This window comes from Centruroides vittatus, unplaced genomic scaffold (assembly GCF_030686945.1).
Source record: "Centruroides vittatus isolate TY-2023 unplaced genomic scaffold, ASM3068694v2 scaffold_1015, whole genome shotgun sequence".
In the NCBI taxonomy this organism is placed as follows: Eukaryota; Metazoa; Arthropoda; class Arachnida; order Scorpiones; family Buthidae; genus Centruroides; species Centruroides vittatus.
Window position 1 is genome coordinate 4,317,211 of NW_027122666.1, and position 20,737 is coordinate 4,337,947.

The 20,737-nt window shown below is 28.9% G+C and overlaps 1 protein-coding gene across 1 annotated transcript; it reads left to right on the forward strand.

Moving 5' to 3' along the window:
- The first annotated feature begins 56 nt into the window (after window positions 1-56).
- mats (MOB kinase activator-like 1) lies at window positions 57-14,499 on the forward strand. Its single transcript, XM_067283931.1, has 4 exons — window positions 57-255; window positions 11,201-11,367; window positions 11,435-11,662; window positions 13,017-14,499. Exons 1-4 carry the CDS (start codon window positions 242-244, stop codon window positions 13,286-13,288), a joined length of 681 nt encoding a protein of 226 aa, XP_067140032.1. The 5' UTR covers window positions 57-241; the 3' UTR covers window positions 13,289-14,499.
- The last annotated feature ends 6,238 nt before the right edge of the window (window positions 14,500-20,737 follow it).

The following is a 20,737-nucleotide window of genomic DNA, read 5'->3' on the forward strand; positions in this document are numbered from 1 at the left end:
TATATAAATTAAATTAAAGGTAATAATATTATATTAGATTTATATACTTTTTCAAAAGAAAGTGAAAATAACTTTCGTTAGCGGCCATTTTAATAGTTGTATGCGAGATGGGGAAGTTATCATTCCACTTTCTATCGTTTTTGTATTTGAAATTCTGCTCCAATTTGTAAAGGAAATAATTTTGTTATATTTTAACAAGTTATTCAAAAGGACTTTATAAGGTTATAGAAGTGTGAAAAATATGAGTTTTTTATTGTAAGTATACCTTATTTTCATTATAAAATGTTCACTATTATCTTTTATGTATATTTTCCACAAATCCTGTTTCATTTTGATGACTCATTATTATGAGAAAGTATGTGCGATGAAATATCCCTCGAATGTGTGATAAAGGCTTTTATAATCAAACAATTTAAACAACCATTAAACATATTTAACTACATTTAAACTTATATAAACCCTCTGTTTTATTTTATTGAAGAATTTTAAGGTAGAAGTTATCTCTGTTTACACATGTATACAGAGTTACATTTTACCTTTAACTTCTCCTTATGACTGATTTGGATCCAAGAAAAATATTGCATAACATAGCGACGTGTCAATTATATTTCTTGGCTGTTTACACAGAGATTTTGTTTAATTTTGTTAAATAAATAGGTTTATTTATTCGAAATTTCCATGTTTAAAATTTGACTGGTAAAATTAGATATTTTATTCATTTGTCATTCAAATGAAACAATTATAACAACACTTTTCTGTGTTTACATATCTCTTAGCCATTTTTAGTATTTGATCAATAACAATGCTTATGTGTACAGTACAGAAACGTCTTTGAATTTATTTACTTTTGTGTTAAGTTTTGTCAGGGTACAAAATATATTTTAAATATTCTATAATTAAATTATGGAAAATTTTAAGTAAGTGATATTTAAAATTGATTCGAAAACATGTTTCTCTGAAATGATTTTTTTCGAAATTTTTTAATTTTATAATGTGTATTATAAATGTGTATTATAAATTTTAATGTGTATTATGTGTAATAGAAGTGATTGTTGACAGTTAAATAATTTCATTTAACACATTCATTTTTTACATGAAAACTTTACAAAACACAAAAATTTGATATATAATTACTTTTTAAAATATCTTTCATTATATGAGATGATTCTTATTAAACTAATAAGTATGATTTCTGAGAATACAATACAATCTTTGTAATCTAATGTAAATGGAACCGGAACAGTGTCGAATTGAGGAGATTGTTGGATTGTTGGATATAAAATGAATTCAAATGTTTAATCATTTGGAAAGAAAATACAGTTGAACTTGTATCTCAAAGGGACAAGAAAAAAATATGAGATAGACTGGTTTTGAGATAGAGGTTCCTAAATTATAAATAGTCATAGATTTGATTGGAGATACAGTATTTTATTAATACAACTAGCAAGTAGGCCCGGCGTTACTCGGGCAAAAGTAACGATAGCGAAGATTAAGATTATTACATTATAGTCACAAAAAAAGAGTAATTTCATCAATGAACTAAGTTTTTCTAAAGAAAGGTCGAATTTGAAAATCGAATGTTCTAATATTGTTCGATTTTCACAATGTGTTCTGATTGTATCCTTCGATTTTCATCGAATGTTCTAAAGAAGAAAGGTCGAGAAAAACTGAACTAATCTGTTTAAATTTGAAAATAGAATATGTTCCAACATATTACTCTTTTTCTTTTTTCTTTTTTTTCCAGTGCCCATAAATCTTGCACGTCGCTTTCTCTTGTTCTCCATTGTTACTTAACACTTTGGTACTTAAATCTGGTACCCTAACTGTGTACGAAATTTCAACTTTCAACTCCTAACTGTTTTAGTGAATATTAAGATTATTACATTATAGTCAACCTTACCCGTTTTCACAGAATGCGAGAATTGGGTCCTCCCTGTTTCCAGACTAATTACAGAATTTTTAGATAGGTCTAAAAATATGTTCGATTTCCCGTAAAAATGAAAAAAACTGCATCTGCGTCTTGCACATCGCTTTCTCTTAACACTTCCATTGTTACGTAACACTTCCACCAACGATGGAAGTGTTAAGACTTAATCCCTGTGGGGAAGAATTTCGAAAAATCCCTTCTCAGCGTGCTTTCTCGTGACGTACCCTAACTATGTACCAAATTTCAACTTTCAACTCCTAACCGTTTGGGCTCTGCGCTGATTATCATTATTATTATCAACTCGTCTCGATTTTATATATATATATATATATATATATATATATAACATGTATATAAAATACCTGTATTAGGTATAAATAAAACATTTTGACATATCTTAAATAGTTTGTCAATAGTTTCTGACTTTCTTTAACCAATAAAATGTAAGCTCAACTTGTAGCCAATTAAAGAAAAACAGTGTTATTTGCTACTGTGTGTCTATTGCAAGAGATTTTTCTTCACTACAATTTATGCTATCAAAATGTAGTTGCTGGGCTTTGAAATTGTAATTGACACTTCAGTCTATAATTTGAGATAAAAGTTTTGGGAGAAAATTACTTGAGCTAAAGATGGAAGATAGATTGAATTTAGACTAAAAATGAAAGAGAAAAAACAAATTTTAAGATAGAGGTTTTTAAGATAAACATTAGAGATAGACTGGTTTATCTGTATTTGTTTATTTAAATGATACTATATCATATTAATCAAAAGTGTGTAGAATAGTAAGAAAATTATGAAAAGAGAGCAATCAATCTACTTTCTAATCCTTCTGATACACCAGGATGATAAATCAATGCTACCTCCAACCTATTAACCGGAGTAAAACTTGTTCTAAAATTTGCTAATGTTTTCATCACCCCTTCCGGGCCCTTCCTCAGGCTTTCGATAAAAGACCATTGCGAGCTAAAAGACCGTTGACACCTTTTGAAAGGGAGGTTTGAAGGTCAATATACAGCTCGCAACGGTCTTTTATCTTTTATGAGGAAGTGCACAGAAGGGGCGACGAAAACGTTAGCAAATTTTAGAACAAGTTTTACTCTGGTTAATAGGTTGGAGGTATCATTGAGAGAGCAATCAATTTGAGCAGCCTATGAGGATGAGTCTAACAATCTTAATATTGTATCCAGATTCAAGTATTCAAGTTCACATTCAATATCATGCCATGTTTAGTGGGAAGCTTGTCTATGACTTACAAGTTAGTAAGTAACAGTTTTAGTAAAGAGTTGGCTAGTGTTAGATTACTGGACATGTCATGCTAACAAACAGCCTGATTATTGAGATTGTACTATAATTTAAAAATAAATAGCTTACTTTATTTTGAAATATAACTTAAAAATATCTTAAATAATTTAAGACACTTAAGAGTTTATCAATTGAGCTAATTCATCCATTAAAAGCAATCAAATACATATAAGATGAGGAAATAAGGGTCCTTAGCACTACTAGTTCTGTCTAGTCCTAAAGCCATTTTTTTATGCTTTGTGTATTTTCTATTGTTTACTTTAATTATAAAAAATTTAAATACTACAAAATAAAGATACAGTATAATGTATAATATTGATTACATTTCATATACCATATATGGATGATATAAAAATGTATGCATTCATACAAACATACTATATCATAATTGAGATTGATTTAAAATATCTTGAAAATGACAGAATTAGTATTTCTATAAAATAGTATTCATTTTTAATTTAGATTTTTATAATATATATGATGGAATTTCAGGAAATGTAAATGAAGCATTCAAAATAGGAATTGGTTTCATTTATTTATGAAAAGATATCAAATTTTCCTCTTCATGGGGAAAAATGTTTGTATGTATGTATTTCTAACCTTTTGTTTAAAGTTTGTATTTTGAGATTTCCATTGGCTATCCTCTTTCATGTATAAGATTCACCTGTTTCTATGTAAACAATACAGCTGATAAATTTTACTGCAAATGAAGCTTTTAGCTGCTGAGATTTGCAATCTTTTCATATGTATAGTCTCATATAACTTATAAAGCTAGCTGTTATATTATAAATATTCTACAGTAGAAAATAGAGGTGAAAGATATGGTATGCAGCCACTAATAACACAAAAAGTACTATAAAATAAAATTATATAGATAAATTAAATAAATAAATATTTATTTTTTGTAATATTGAAATTTACTTGACAGATAACTCAACTGAAAAATCAATGTGCTATTTTTAGATTTTGAAATTTACTATTAGTGGTGCAAATCACTGTCAGAACTATGACTGCAATCTGTGTCCCGTCTATAGAAATAATGTTCTTATAGCATAAAAATATGCAGAAAATTATAATTTAGAAATTAACATTGGCATATGTCTTTGCTTATCAGTTTTGGTGGGTCCTTTGGTGAGTTTACTTGTAGTTGGAAAGTAAGGCAAACTAACTATAATCTTAATCATGCCACAATAAGACGTGACAATTTAGAAAGTTTATCTCTCATAGAATACATAAAGAAAGTGAACAGAGAAATCAAATTTAACAATTTATCATGTATTTCCCTTAAATAAAAGCAGAGATAGTAGTCTTTGATAACTGACTGAATATTTACAATCTGACTAGTATTTGTAAGATGGCAATTTTTTTTCTAACAACACAGTCTCAACAACCACAAAAAAAATATTTCAGTGCTTATATTGATCCTTTCTTGTTGTACCAGTACTGCCACACAATAGAGTAGATTGGATCAAGAAAGAGAAACAAACTATACAAAAGATACCAATTATGCCCTGTATAGAAATAAACATAAACAACATTCAAAACAATAAAGAAACGTGCTGTTGGAAAACAAAAGTCTTTATGCACATTATACAAGAACAATATTTTAAAACATTGTGTTTTTAGTGTTGAAAAATATCTGGTATAGAAAACAATATCTAGGACTTTTGATACAAATATTCAACCGTTCATCAGCAGTTGGCAGAAATATTTTATGTATGTAATTACCAATATAAGGTTATATACAATTACCAATATGTAGGAAAAAGTTCATTATACATGGGATCATTTACTGTATGTTAAAATCTGAAAACAATAATGCAAAAGATCTCATACAATACAGACAAATTATACCTAACATAAGATCAAATACTTTTATCTTGCACTGCAAATAAAATTATATCAACACAGTAATTAATATAACATTCTTACAGAATAACAAAAGAAGCTATTATAAAAATCACATAGGGACAAAAAAGTTATTTGTTAGAGTCAGCTGTTCTGTGACAAATATATGAACAACAAAAACTCACAATGAATTGTTTTATAGAAATATCTCTGTATGTTTCTAAAAAATAGTACTATGCATTAAACTGATTTCTCTTAACAGATGTATTATAAATATATATAATGGAAGAAAAGAGGCTCTTTAACAGTGTTGGTTCTGCTTAGTTATTAATTTTGTTTTATAATTCATTATTTGTTATGTTTGATATCTATGTTTCTTACTGTTTAAGATGACAGTATAAAATATAGGCCTAATATCAAATATAACAAAATAACACAATATACATTATTAAATTTTACATGGATTATATAAAAATTACACACAAATTCTAATATATAAAAAAAGAAATTTTTGAAGAATGAACTTTGCATTCCAAAATGGTATATGATTGAGGAAAAGGTTTTTATATAGTATAGTTTGCTTCTTATAATCACTTGGGATTTATCCATACTGATAAAATAACTAAATGATAACATTAAGTGTGAACATTAATGATAACATTCAGCAAATATGACTGCAATTAATGAAAATTCTGAATTCGCACCGGTTTGTTTTTTGAACAACCAGCTGTGCTGAGGGAATATATTAGAAAATTCTGATTTTATTGATTCTGACATTAAAAGGACATGCTAAAATAACTTTAATAAATGTTCATATTATAAAATTTATTATAATTATCATTAATTAATAGTAATTCTTCTAGTATTATTTACTTGCTATGTTCTAGTTGTAGTGTTGTCGTTAATAACAGCTGCTGTATAGTTGAAGTAAGAAATACAAATAATTTGAGCTACTGTACTGCAAGGAAGTACAGTGCAACCTCGCTTAACGAGCATAATTTGTTCCAGAGTCTTACTCGTAATGCGAAACACTCATTAAGCGAAACAATTTTTTCCATAGAAATTATTGTAAAATACGATAATGCATTTCATGCCGAAAAAAATGCTCAAATGTTTTATGTATAATGTTTATTCAAAACTGTACAATATACACTGTTAAGGAGCATGAATCATCTTTTTTTCTAGCGCAGAATGAACCATCCTGAAATGAGAATTCAATTTGCAGAAACAAAAAAAAATCATAGTTAATATGTTTGATAAACACTCCAAGCAATATGCCAAATTCTTGGGTTATGTAAAGGCTATAATTAAATATTAGAAATTAATTAATTTGACTAAAAGTAGGCAGTTGTGTTTCCATCTCGTATTAAATTTAATAATTATAAATAGTTAATTTTTAATTCAGACATTTCTAAAATTTAATTTGGAATCTGTCATTAAATTTAATGACCCAAGAATTTGGCATATCGTTTGGCATGTTTATTATATAACGGGCTGTGGTTGCTGATGTTTATAAGTAATATGTGTGAACACAAGTTTGGAAAAATATGTGATCATAAGTGACACTAAGATGCTAGCGGAATGAGTGCTGAACACAGACTGATGGAGCATGCCACATGTGCACAATTTGGGACTTCCCCTCATCTCATCACTCATTATGTGAAACATCGCTCGTTAAGCAAGACAAATTTTTACAATTTGTTTTGCTCGTTATGTGAAATGCTCGTTGTGCAAGGAGGTGCTCGTTAAGCAAAGTTCCACTGTAACGTTAAAACTGTCAATGTATTGTTATTCATATGTTGAAGCCAATAGACAATTTTAAGCTATCTTTTTGCACTATTACCTAAAGATATGCAACTCTGAATTCTGAGTACACAAGTGAAGTTTTTATAGCATTTTTTTATCTTGTTAGTAGAATAAGCACATTCTAAAATGCACATTAAATAACTGTTAAGAACAATATTTGTAGTATTATAATCAGATTTTTGTTGTATTTATGATTCCAATAGGTCAGATTCACACAGATTCAAGGGTAATAGAAGAATATACAGTAATAAGTTAAACTGCTTACTAACAACACATGTTAAACTGCTTACTAACAACACATTTGAATGCTAACCATCACTAAGGTAATAAATATGTATGCATCTCAATACTTATATATTTATTTCACTATATGCATATACGCACATAGAACTCAAACAACTCCAAAGGAAAATGTGAATATTAACACAACATAAATACTATCTCTAAAATCAAGGTTGAAGCTTTCTCAGGAGATTGACATAATATATCACCAATATAAACAAGTACAAATTCTACAGGAAGTATTACAAATGCAAAACATCATAATTTCATAAGGTAAGAACTCTAGTAGGCAGAATACATAATTCATTTTCATGTAACTAATCTGGAAATAGCATGATAATTAAAACATAGTTAGAAATGGCTTTATAATGTATCTTTAACTTTAGGAAGAGTTTTACATTAGATATTCTTACAACTTTTGTCAGATGATACTGTATAGACTTAATGGCTGAAATTAACCTGCCATGGCTAGCTGGCCATCTCTTTATGAAGACTGAAAGCTTATGATTGCTGTAAAAGTTTAGGTCATAAACAAATTTACAGAGGATATATGTAGAGACTGGCATAATATTCTAAACAATTTAACATATTACATTAGGATAACTGTTCTTAGTGCATGCAACTTGTATAATTTATTGAATAGCAAACTTAACAGTCTATAGTAGAATCTGTCTAATTGGTATACAACATTTTCCAGCCAGAATTTTCTGTTTTTATAATAAGTTATGTTTTTATTTATGCAGAAAAACATATTGAAAAAGTCTTAGCATACATATTTAGACTTGTTATGGATAAACTTTTGGTTTTAATTTAAAATTTTATTTTCAAGGCATGAAAAGAAGTTTATACTCTTCTTTATTATGGTAAACCAAAGTGGGGATGGTAATCTCCAGTCTACTCAGACTGGAGATTACTAGAGTGAGTTTAGTTTAGTTTACTAGAGTTCCCACATTAGATTACTATGCCAACAAATAAAATAAAATAAAATCAGTAATTAAAATACTTACAAAATGTAAGAATGCACAAAATTTATTGTACGTGTATTTTGTAGGAAAAACTCTTTTTTTACCACAAAGTATTATTACTTATTATGATTCAGTAATCTCAACTAAAAAAATGGTAGATGTAAACACTTGTCATGATCCAAGACCTCAAGTTATATTATTAAGCTGCTCAGGGAAATGATGTATCTACAGAGTATAAAGAAATTCATTTGTCAAGTCAGATTTCTATCAGATAAAAGTTTAAGATAGCTGCCTTTCAGCATTAATAAAGTATTTTGTGTGTGACTCATCAAAACTTTATTAATGCCAAAAAACATTAATCTTAAATTTTTATCTTGGAGTACATTCCTACATTTTTCTAATATGGAATAAAGATGAAATGTTTGTTTCTTGCTTAAATACACTGAATATAAAACAGATATTAAAACTAAATTGCAATTTTATTTCCTTGCGTTTAAAATTTTCATTTTGGTGCTTATCATTTTTTCCCTTCAAACAGCTCACTTATGCTTTAGACTTTAACTACTTTTATACTGAAAAATTTTACTTTACTTAAGTTGTTATGCAATTTATAACCAAAAAAGTTCTGTTTGTGTTAGAAAGATTTCAGGTTTATAATAGTAAAGGTTTCATAGCAAAGCATTATGTTCCAAGATTTATTTTCTGTTAAAATCTCAGCAAATTTCTAACATTTTTAGAAAATTAAAAATAGCAAATTTTTATTTTGAAGAGAATCTATTTTACAGGTTTACTGTCCCACAAAAACTTTTATTGTTAACACACTTTTGTTGTTACACTAAAAATACATATGATGGACCACAGACAGTATATCACAACTAGGTGTATGATTATGTTCATTATATTCTGAATTACAAATTTAAAAGTCCTTTATTTTCACATAGAAATTCATAAAACAAAACAGTAAACTAGCACTGTTCTTCACCCAGAAAAATTATTGCAAAAACAAAACAAAATTTTTCTATATGTTGTCTGATTTGACAGTCACATTTTCTCTTCCTTTTTGCACTTTAAATCTTACACTTTTCTTGTTTATTCTTGTGTTATCATGACAACCAACAAAAAAAAACAAACAAAATTATATAAATATTAACTTTTACAATAAATATATAATATATGTGTAAGTATTATATTGTTTTGAAGTCCTTGAGATATGATCAGTGAAAGAGGAACTTGAAGGCTAAATTTAAGTACATTTTGTGTGTTACTTTAATAATATTACAGAGCTATTATTATAGACAATACAATCTTTACAAGACAACAGACTTCACTTTTATTGGCAATAAAATCACATGCATTGTAGGCATATCCATCTCACATTGTAAACATTGATTTTATTAGCATAGGTATTTATAAGTGAACTGAACTCTTTTTCAAAAAACGGATGCTTTTGTCTCTGCAGTATTTTTTCAGATGTCACGTTGCATACATTACATTAACGTTTAGAAATATTGGATCTTAATTACAATATATCACACTTCAGAAAGCAGAAATATTCAATTCATGTTAGTCAGGAATTTTTAAACACAGAAATCCACTATCATACAACTATTAAAAATTGTTTTATCATGTCATTCATAAGTTGACTTCAGTTCACGTTGCACATATTATTGGTATTAGCTGAGTATTCCATTTATATTATAATAAAAAATTATTCCTAAAAGTATGCTTCAAATATTTCATTAAGGCATCAAAAACAGATCTATTGCAGTTGATTTAGATAGAGCAATAATTTAATGTAGTAAAGATTATCAATGTCTAAAATATGAAATAAACTGTTTGACATTTCAAATATTTTAATTGAAGTAATAAAACACAAAACACCAAAATATACAAATATTTTCAATAAGTAAATTAACAAAATATTTGTATTTTTTGTATATTAACTGTTCTGCTGTCCAGTAATGTTCATAAATAAACTTTGAGTAGAACAATATTAAGTAGTTCAAAATTTTTGAATTATTTATTTGAATTGAGTTTTGGTTTCAAAATTTTAATTAAAATACGTATCAAAAGACAGTTTCTTTTTTTATCTCAGACAATATATTGACATTAGATACCATACTTCTATTATTAATGTAGCAATTAATTGTTATGCATATCTAATGTGTGATTTAAAAATTATAAATTAAAATATAACACCCTAGTCAATTTGGCTTAAATTTTCATAGCTTATTTCCAAAATTGTGCAGAAGCATTACCAGAGATAACGACATTTTTCTTAATTCTCAAGATTACAAAACGTAACTGGCTTTTTTTATATTTTCAATTTAAAGAATTTTTCTGCTTTTTCTACAATTGTTTTTGAGGTTTCTTGGCTTGCTTCAAAAACATTATATAGGATAAACAACTTCTTTAAATCGTAAATTGTTATACAAAGTTTCACAACACCTTTCTTTTATCTAGCACTTTCTTTAATTTAACTAATGTTTCGGCCATTTTAAATTGCCTTCTTTAAGTTAAACAAAATTGTTATCAATATATTTTCATTTTATAATGTTACACTTAATTTAATATGTAGTTAATGCACAATCTTAAGTATTAGTTTTTTTCATATGGTAGAAAGATATATTGATAGAATGAGTTTATTTTATTTGGTTAGTACATTGAATAATTTAACTTCTGTTCAACAGTTTACCATATTTCATATTGTTAAAAATTTAATTATATATTATATATATTTCTAAGATTTTTTTTAAGGATATATGCAGTATAATTATACTTTATATTCTTTTGTGGAATAAGAAAACATCAATGTTGAGTAGACCAAATTTAAGTGATTATTTTATGCATTATATTACACAAATTAATAAAGTTAGAGATTTTTGTCCAAATGTTGTAATTTTTATAATCTGAGTTGAATCATTCAAATAGGAAAATATTGAAATGGTTAGCTAATTATTGCTTTGTACAGAGTTTATCATTTCTGTTTTACACTGGCTTTTTTTTTTATTGATTTTATTCAAATTAGTTCAAAATAAATAAAAATATCTTTATCATACTGGCATTTCAGTGGTGGTCGTTCTTCAAAAACCTTTAAACCAAAGAAAAATATTCCAGAAGGAACACATCAATATGATCTCATGAAACATGCTGCTGCAACTCTTGGTAGTGGAAATCTACGGTTGGCTGTAATGTTGCCAGAAGGAGAAGATCTTAATGAATGGGTTGCAGTAAATAGTGAGTAATTCTTAAACCGTCAAAACTATATATTTGATATATTATACAATTTTCTTTTATCTTCTAGCTGTTGATTTCTTTAATCAGATCAACATGTTGTATGGCACAATAACAGAGTTCTGTACAGAGGAAAGCTGTCCAGTGATGTCTGCAGGTCCAAAATATGAATATCATTGGGCTGATGGCCTCACAGTGAAAAAACCAATAAAATGTTCTGCACCAAAATATATTGATTATCTTATGACTTGGGTACAAGATCAATTAGATGACGAGACATTATTTCCATCTAAAATAGGTTTGTGTTTTTTTAAATGGATGTATAATGCTGAAGTAGTAATTAGTAATATTTGTGATAAAATTTATTTTGTACTAGATTTCCTTATTGTTGGGCTTCAATTTGAAAAAATTGTTGACCTATATACTCCCACTGTCTGCTGTCTGTCCACCCATCTGTCTTTAATCTCAAGAATGGATGAAAAAGTTAGATAGATGAAAAACAAGACCAGACATGGAAACTTTCAGGGCACGAGGCCCTGATTAACTATATAAGAACTTTCGATACAAACTGGAAGTCGCGTTATTTCAATTCTAAAATTTTCCCCTGAAAGGAGTTAGATAGACGACTGGCTCATCTTGATTGCTGAAGGAAAAGTATGATGTAAAGGGACAAGCCACTAATAATTTGAGATGGAGAGCATATATTTTATTTAAAAATATGATTAAAAATTGTGCAGTCTGACATTATGACAATGTCACAATAAATAATTGCTTGTTTTTAAATTAGAAAAATATGGCAGAAGAACTGATGATATTGCAGTATATTATTGCAAATTTCAACTATAAATTTGTTAAGTTGATCATGATGATAATTTGTATTCATAATGTTATATGTTGGATTAGTATTCAGCTGAAATTTTGAACAATGAACAATAAAATTTTATATTATATTTTACATAAATCATACCATATAAATTAAAACTTGATGAAAACAACATTGTTTTTTTGCCATTGAAAGAAAAAAATTCTATAAAATTTAGGTCAATCTAAAAATTCTTAGTGCATGAACAAGTTGCATAACATACTGAAATCTATGTAAAGTGATTCATGATTGCTTTCAAAATTATTGAATTACTCTGACATCATAGTTAGATGCATTTAAAAGCCAAGCTAAAAGACAGTATTATTTGCATTCTGTAGAAAAAATAGGCTTTGTGAAGTTATGAGCGTGTGTTCTATGAGCCTAGAAGAGCTCAAAATTCTTTTAGTTTTGTTTGTTTTCATAGGTCTTTTATAATGGTATGCTTTAATTGAAGATTTCTGTTTATCAGAATTAGAAGTTATGTCTGAATCTGAAGTATCAGATATAACTTTCAATGATCCAGTTGTATTTTGATCATTTTGGACAAAAAATATTTAGCAACTTGTATAATGGTACCCCATGTTGTAATAAAATCAGGGCTGTCCACATTTTTCTACTAGTTTTGAGTCTGAGTTTTCCATGTGAACTTTTAGATATAATCTTAGTGTTCCCTAGAAAATATATTGTAAATTCTATATAAATAAGAATTCAATAAAATTTCTTTAGTTTTATCTTAAAAATTTTTTAAATCTTAAACTTTATCATTTTAATGATTATCTTTCTTTTGCAGGTGTTCCATTTCCGAAGAATTTTCTTTCCATTGCAAAGACTATTTTAAAACGCTTGTTCAGAGTTTATGCACATATATATCATCAACATTTTTCTGAAGTTGTTCAGCTCGGAGAAGAAGCTCATCTAAACACGAGTTTCAAACATTTCATATTTTTTGTTCAGGAATTTAATCTTATTGACAAACGAGAACTTGCACCACTGCAAGAATTAATTGAAAAACTGACCAGCAAGGATCGTGAGAAAGAAAAAGATAATACATCCCAACACTGACAGTCCCATTTTTGAAATGTTGTCTTGTATGCAAATTAAAGAATTTAAATTTAAACTGCAAATTGTACACATCAAGCATTCAGATATCTGAATTAGTGCAATCGTAAAGCATTTCTCAGGTTATTTTATTAAATTTAAAGTGAAAAGAAATGTTTTCTAACAAAATTTGATTTTAGGAATTACATTTTTGACCAGATATACAATTTTTCTAGTACAGAGCATAGGGGTGTTGTTTAGGTTTCAAGTGTCCTTAAATAAGGTCAGATAAATCTGCACCTCATAGTTTCCTATTTTTGAATAGAAAACACCGAGTTTGTAATTTTTGGATATCGCATTTCAATAAGAATGGTCATAATTTATAAAAAAAAAAACAAAAAAGAAAAAAAATGCCAAAATCTCTAAATCGCACTAACTGTGAACAGAAGAAAAATGTGCTTATGTGTAAAAAAAACAAAAAAAATTAATCGTGTTATCACCTAAAGTTGTAAGTTTTATTGAATTTTAAAACAGAAAATTTTTTCTGCAAGTTATTTAGTATATAATATGAAAATATATACTGTACATTCATATATGTTAATATCTTAAGTTACATTTGTTGTTTTTGTTTTTGGAAAAATATTTATTTGAGTAAAATATAGTCAATCAAATCATAAAATTTATTTTTTAGTAGATAATATGTAGTTTCAGAGAATGAAAACAAGGAAAAGTTTTTTTTAATATATACTGAGAAGTATATAAAATCACTTTTTGTAATGGTTAAATTTTATGAAATTTGTTTTAACTGATTATGTCGTGAGAAACAAAATGCTATTTTTTTAATCAGTTAATTCTAAATATTTGATATTATTATTCATTTAAAACATTTCATTATGCACCTGTGTTGAAAGCTTTTGATATTTTATCAGCATAAGCATTCTTCCTGTTTTTTTTTTCCTGTTTGGATAACAGTTACACAATTGTCAAGAGGAAAAGACAATAGAAAAAAAATACCGAGAATTTTACATATATACACAGATTTAATTTTGTTTAATATGCTTATGCATTCACTTTAAAATTGTAATGTGCATTGTTATAACTCACTTGTAGCAGTGTTTTCTAGGAGGTGCTAGTGATAAAAATTTTCCAAAAAAAGAAGAAGAAAAAAAAATGTATCAAGTTTTGTGAACATGTACAGTGAACAACTTAAAAGTTAATAAAGTGTTTTGAAACTATTCAAATCTGATTTGTACATTTTGTATACAACAAATACTTAAATCGATGTTTTAAATATAGTAGCATAAACAGAGTCTGCAATAACCTTTGCTACTTAACATCTTGTCATTCAAAAATTCGTAATAATTTTTTTTTTTGTTAATTTACCGCTTTGCAAATGTAAATAAGTTAAATGTGGTCTTCACGGCGATTTGTTCTGTAGGTCGTAACGACACTCTAAAGTTAAATTTATTTGACAAATTTATGAAGTTTTTTTTTTTAAATAAAATGTTAGAACAGGTTTGCAGGGAAGTGAAGAAAAAAAAATTTCCCGAAGTTGAGAGGATATTTAACGACACGGCGAATCCAAACATACTCCTAATATAGATACAACGGGTAAGATGCGACCCACAAAATTATACAATATTTTTCGAATGACGCAAGTAGTTTTCGATCTGATGGATTACCAAACTGGTATTCTATTGCATCGTGTGGTGATAACGGCGAAATTTTAATTGAAATGTTGAAGACCTGAATCGTGACCATTTCACTAAATTTAATCTCATTTCCGGAATTAGTTTATTGTTTTATGTGACATAAAACAATAAACTAATTCCGGAAAGGCACAATAATAAGATTCCTTCCACCTTGTGAGGTTTCGAATTTTTTGTTGACCGGAACACTAAACTAGAATAAGGGATAAGTTTAGAAAAAAAGGCGGACAACGATAGAAAATCAAGAAAGATAACACGACTGTAACTTGTGATCCTCTGATAAGGACGAGAAAGATTCCTATGTAAACTGTGGCCTATATAACACTCCATAAACTTAATCCAAGATAAAATATTGCCACCAACCTTACTGCCAATTATTTTCAAATCAGTACAGAAAAGTTTACGTTGTCCAAAGATGGTAATTTGTTACTCTGAAAATATCCCAGATGTTACTACTATGCCGTGATTGGTTCAAGCAGGTGGTAAATACATTTATGCAATGTATTACAAGTGATTTTAATTCGTATTATATCGTTAGATTTTGAGATATTTGAAGCCACTTGATGATATTGTGACTATTTCAATCTATTAACGCCTACGACGAATTTGTCCAATAATATATGCGGTATATTGCAAATCCTCAGAATTTAAAAGACGCTAATTTTGACTGTCGGATGACCGAGTAACTACAATGGCAACTAGGGATTGCAATTGCTGGATCCCTCATCCAGCAATCCAGCTGGATCTAGCGCATTCTTCGGCCTGCTGGATCCGCAAATACTCAATTAACTTTCTAAACAATTGCACAAAAGTCTACGTCGTCGCGTTGCCGCTTTGCTAACTACTAGACTGCTACTAATTACTTACTCACTACTTTACTAACACTAATAATTAAATTACTTATACATAAACTATACCTTAATCAATCCAGCAAAATTTAATAAAATAATAACGTATTCAATCGCTTTTAACGATCTTCCTCAATTACAAAAAAATACAACATTAACTATAGAACATAAAATGTGTTTGGAATAAATATAAAAATAACAGTGCTTAATTACATCCCTTTTTTTTTTTTTTTTAAACAAGATACATAGATGTACTGCCAGGTTTGATAATTTTTGTATTGTATACCGACGTAATCCCACTGTTTTCAAACTTTTAAGAAACGACAAACAGAAAGAGAATCGGAATTCAACAGCGGGTATATATTCGGTGCTTTTACACAACCAACGTTTCAATTCCAAGCTTGTTTATGTGAGTGCAACGATGCGCAGTTTAAAACAAAGGCTCAAGAGCACAAATATACAATCAGTAAGAACCTTGACAACACTGCGCTGGCATCATACGCAAGACAGAAAGATGCTAACGTCCAATGGGATCAAGCGGCGATTATAAAAACGACGACGAATAGGCAAACGGTCAAACATCTTGAGAGATTGGAAATCTGCAAGGCGCACATGACAACTGGTTGTATAAACCATAGAGATGCGGACTCATTGTTTACCATGTGGAGATCCTTTTACATTAATTAATGTTATTAACGGACAATGCTGGTTTCGTTGGATCTTATATACAGGGTGTTTTTTTTTTTTAAACTGACGGTACTCAAAGACATCTGTAGAGCAATCTAACAGCCGGACTGTCGCCTAATTTGGGAGAGTGACTAAGGACGACATGGGAAAGAGATTCCGCGAAGAAAAAAGTAGTACCCAAATTTGCCGGTAGGGGTGGATTGCTCTACAGATGTTTCTGAGTACCGTCAGTTTAAAAAAAAACACCCTGTATATATTTTTTCCGCTATTTATTTTGTTTATTTATCTATATTTTGTCCGTTTGGGCGTTTTCCGTTAATTTTTATATTCATTCCGAACACATTTTATGTTCTATTTTATTTTTTTTTGTAACCGAGGAAGATCGTTAAAAACGATTGAAAACGTTATTATTTTATTAAATTTTGCTGGATTGATAAAGGTGTAGTTTATTTAACTTATTCTACTTCCAGTACATAGTTTTATATACTTATAAATAACTACAGACTAATATGTAGAGCCTATATATCAGCGGTTCCCAACCAGTCGTCCGTGGACCACCAGTGGTCCGCAAGAGCTAAAATATGGTCCGCGAAAGATTTAAAACTTTTATTTATTTTAAATTATTATTTCTATATTGATATAAACTGTAATTTTAATTTTTCTATTATAATGGTACTGTTAAAGCAAAAGTCTTGAGTTTAACGATTACTTATATTAAAAGTTTTGATTAAAGTTTATTTTTCTTAAATCTTGTGGTCGCTGCTAACAACAATGAAATCAAAGTGGTCCCTGGTCAAAAGAAGGTTGGGAACCACTGCTATATATGAAAACTGGTAAGATTGATAGCCACTTAGCCACTGATTATCCGTCCTTACATTATTATAATATATTAATATAAATTAATCAGTAGAATTACCTTTGCTATTATTTAACTTAAAGATTACATTATAATTATAATCTAACTAAACATTTAAAGTTAATTATCTCTATCTCAAGTGTTAAACCGAACCAAAGTTAAGTTTACTACCTAAATGTGTAAGAAGTTTCATTGATTTATAGTGACCAGTCTAAATAATAAAAGCTTCTTAAGTATTTTTTTTAAATGTTTTATTTCATTAAAAAAAAAAACATAAATTGCAGGATAGATAGATAGACAGATAACACTTTATTGCACCAAAAATACATCCACGCTGGATCCAGCTGGAATGATTTCAATCCAGCAAAAATCCAGCTGGATTGCAATCCCTAATGGCAACCTACCACTCTGGAGAACCCGGACGGGTGCATCCGGATATATCGGGACCCGTCTCTCATCCCCGATCGAATCCATAATGGGCTTGCTAAAAAAAACTCTCAGTACCCACAGGCAATGTTCCCTCTAATTTTTTTTGTAGATGAGCGGAACATATACTTCTCTGAGCAAAAATTTTTGTTGAGCAGATTCTGAGCAGAAAATTTTCCTGAGCATATATATATAAAATCTTATTTTTTTCCTATAAAAATTAAAATAATTAATTATAACGTAGAGATTAAAATTTATTTTAAAACATACTTCCATACAAAATATTATCTTTTGTCAATGATTTAATGTATTTAATGGACGAAATATACGTAGCAATAATCATGTTGCAGACAGAGTGAGAAATAAGTAAACAACAATTCAAATCAGTGTGCATGCTCGCCTGCGCGGCACATAAATTCTCGTGCGCGGCCGCGCACCTTAGAGGGAACATTGCCCACAGGGCGGAAAGAGTTTTAAAAGACTACCTGGATACAGTGATGTTATTAACAGCACGTTTCCAATTCTATACCGAAATTTAGTTATAGATTTTGTAATCGATCTATCGATCTAGCGAACTATAACAGATTGATGATTAATTGATCATTAATCCGAACTTCAATTTATTTACACCTACAGTGCGAGGCTCTTTTTTGGTATAGCATTGAATATGAATTTCAAACAAACTACAGAATGTCAAAGTTCACGCCATTTGACACGAATTTCGATTACTTGTACGGATCTTAACTTTTAGGGTTTCACTGGTCAAATCAATTTTTGTTCTGATATCATCATCTTTCTCAACCCCAAATGACATAGCCGGGAGTTTATTTGACTCCCATTATCCCCTATATAAAATGAAATTTTGTTTTGAAATGCCACACCTTGCTCCGTCAATCAGTATTCAACTCGCGCCGTGTAGTATAAATAGGCCTAAATGGAAATATTTAGGAATGTAATTTAAAAATATATCTTAATTTTTATGAAATTAACGTAAGACTGCATTTAATAATTAACAAACTTTGTCCGATACAGTAGGCTCTTCATTATATGAGACTCTAAAATGTAAATTAACCTTTATATAGATCTGGGCAACTTTTATTGAATTTATTATTCGGACTTACTTTCAACAGGCATTCTTTTTATATGCTAAACATGCAATATCTGTATGCTTTTACTGTCTGCAGTTCTCCCGTCTCGTGGCATTCAAAGGAAAAGTGTCACGTCCGTAAGACGGCCATTTGCGGCCTCGTCGGCCCTTCCAAAAGTGACATTGCGTTTTAGTTTTAAAGGAAAAAAAAAAAAAAAAAGGAAAAATATAAAAATAATAGGCGTCATTTTTTTTGACTGATCGCCATACTTTCCCCTCTGTATACAATATATCAATACAACAGCCAGGAAAGTAATAAATTGTACACCAAAAATTGTAACTGAAGAGGGCCGAAATGCATTTTGGTACTGGTCTAAAGGATGTTTAACCTTACAATTATTGATTTATATAATAAAGGTTAAATAGATCAATTTATAAGCTTTAAATATATAGGTATATAGAAAGTAGGTAGTATTATTTTATTATTACCATATTATTTGATATAATAAGGTTGTATTAAAAATTTGAATAATTAATATAGGAGCAAGATTGTAATAGTTAAGAGGAAGACTTAAAATTTATTGTAACTTCGTTTTCTTTTAGAACTATGTTACGGTGCTCTTAACACTTGTTCTGCACTTCAAGTATCAATACAAAATTTCAGATGTCAGGTATGTTAGGCACTGTAAAAATTGATAAGATTAAAATATCTCAAATTTTTTCATACGTTTCTTTATTCTAAAGAACAGAATTTCAAAATATTTGCATAACTATCACATAAAGTGACAAAAAATTGGAATAATTAATTGTGTAATCTCGATGAAATTCGAATATTTTTGTAACAATATAACATACTGGGTGATCGTAATTAAAGTACTTACCTCTATTCAACACTGTGTAGAAGGATATTTAGCAGTCCAAATACAACTAAATCTGGTATAGTGACATTTCAGGACATGCAGAAAACGTTTTCATACAAAAGGAACATTTCGCGCTGCAAGCAACAGACATTTTATTTGTACAAGACCTTAGCGATACAGGGCAATACTCCTCAATATGGATCCCTATTCTGAAGGTACAAAAACTTGAAGGTGATCAACTGCTGGCCATAATTGATCCTCTGATCTTCTCACAGGCAGTGTAATGTCTTTCTAGGCTGCCAAATTTTCAACATATCTTCGATAAACCATAATTTTTAAGTGTCCCCGCAAATAAAACGGTTGTAACGTTGTTTGCAGCGCTAAAAATGCTAAAGTGGCTAGTTTCGATATTAATTTATCGATATTGTCACCAAAAGACTAGATCGAAACTTTCCCGATAAATCTCGTGATTACATTATATACAGAATTGCTTAGTTAAGTGTTCGTGTAGCAGATATATTTGTAAATGTAAATTAACAAGAAGCATTTTGAACAATTTTTGCGAAGTTCATAAGCAGTTTAGTGTTTAAAAAATATTCAGTCTTTACAATTGTTAACTTACTTGTAAAATAATTATATAATATATGATGCAAGAAATTCTACACAAGTTGCAGAGACAAAATTTTATCTAACTTCCAAACGACGTCTTCCATTATTCTAGGTACGAATTCTAGAATATTTGTGTATGAAAGAGCTTACATTGAGGAAGTTTCGTGTTTACATTTAGAAAAATAATCGAGACGATAAACAGCTTCGTAACTGTGTAAAGTATTTAAAATTCTATGCAAAAAGATAGAAATTTCTCGACTCAAATTTAATATTCCTGTTTTAGATTCAGCAGTTTCAATTGTATATTAGGATTCACAATTTAACACGGGTAGTTCGGTTTCAGGTGTTATTGCTCTAACGATTACATTGCGAATTTGATTTTAAAAATGAG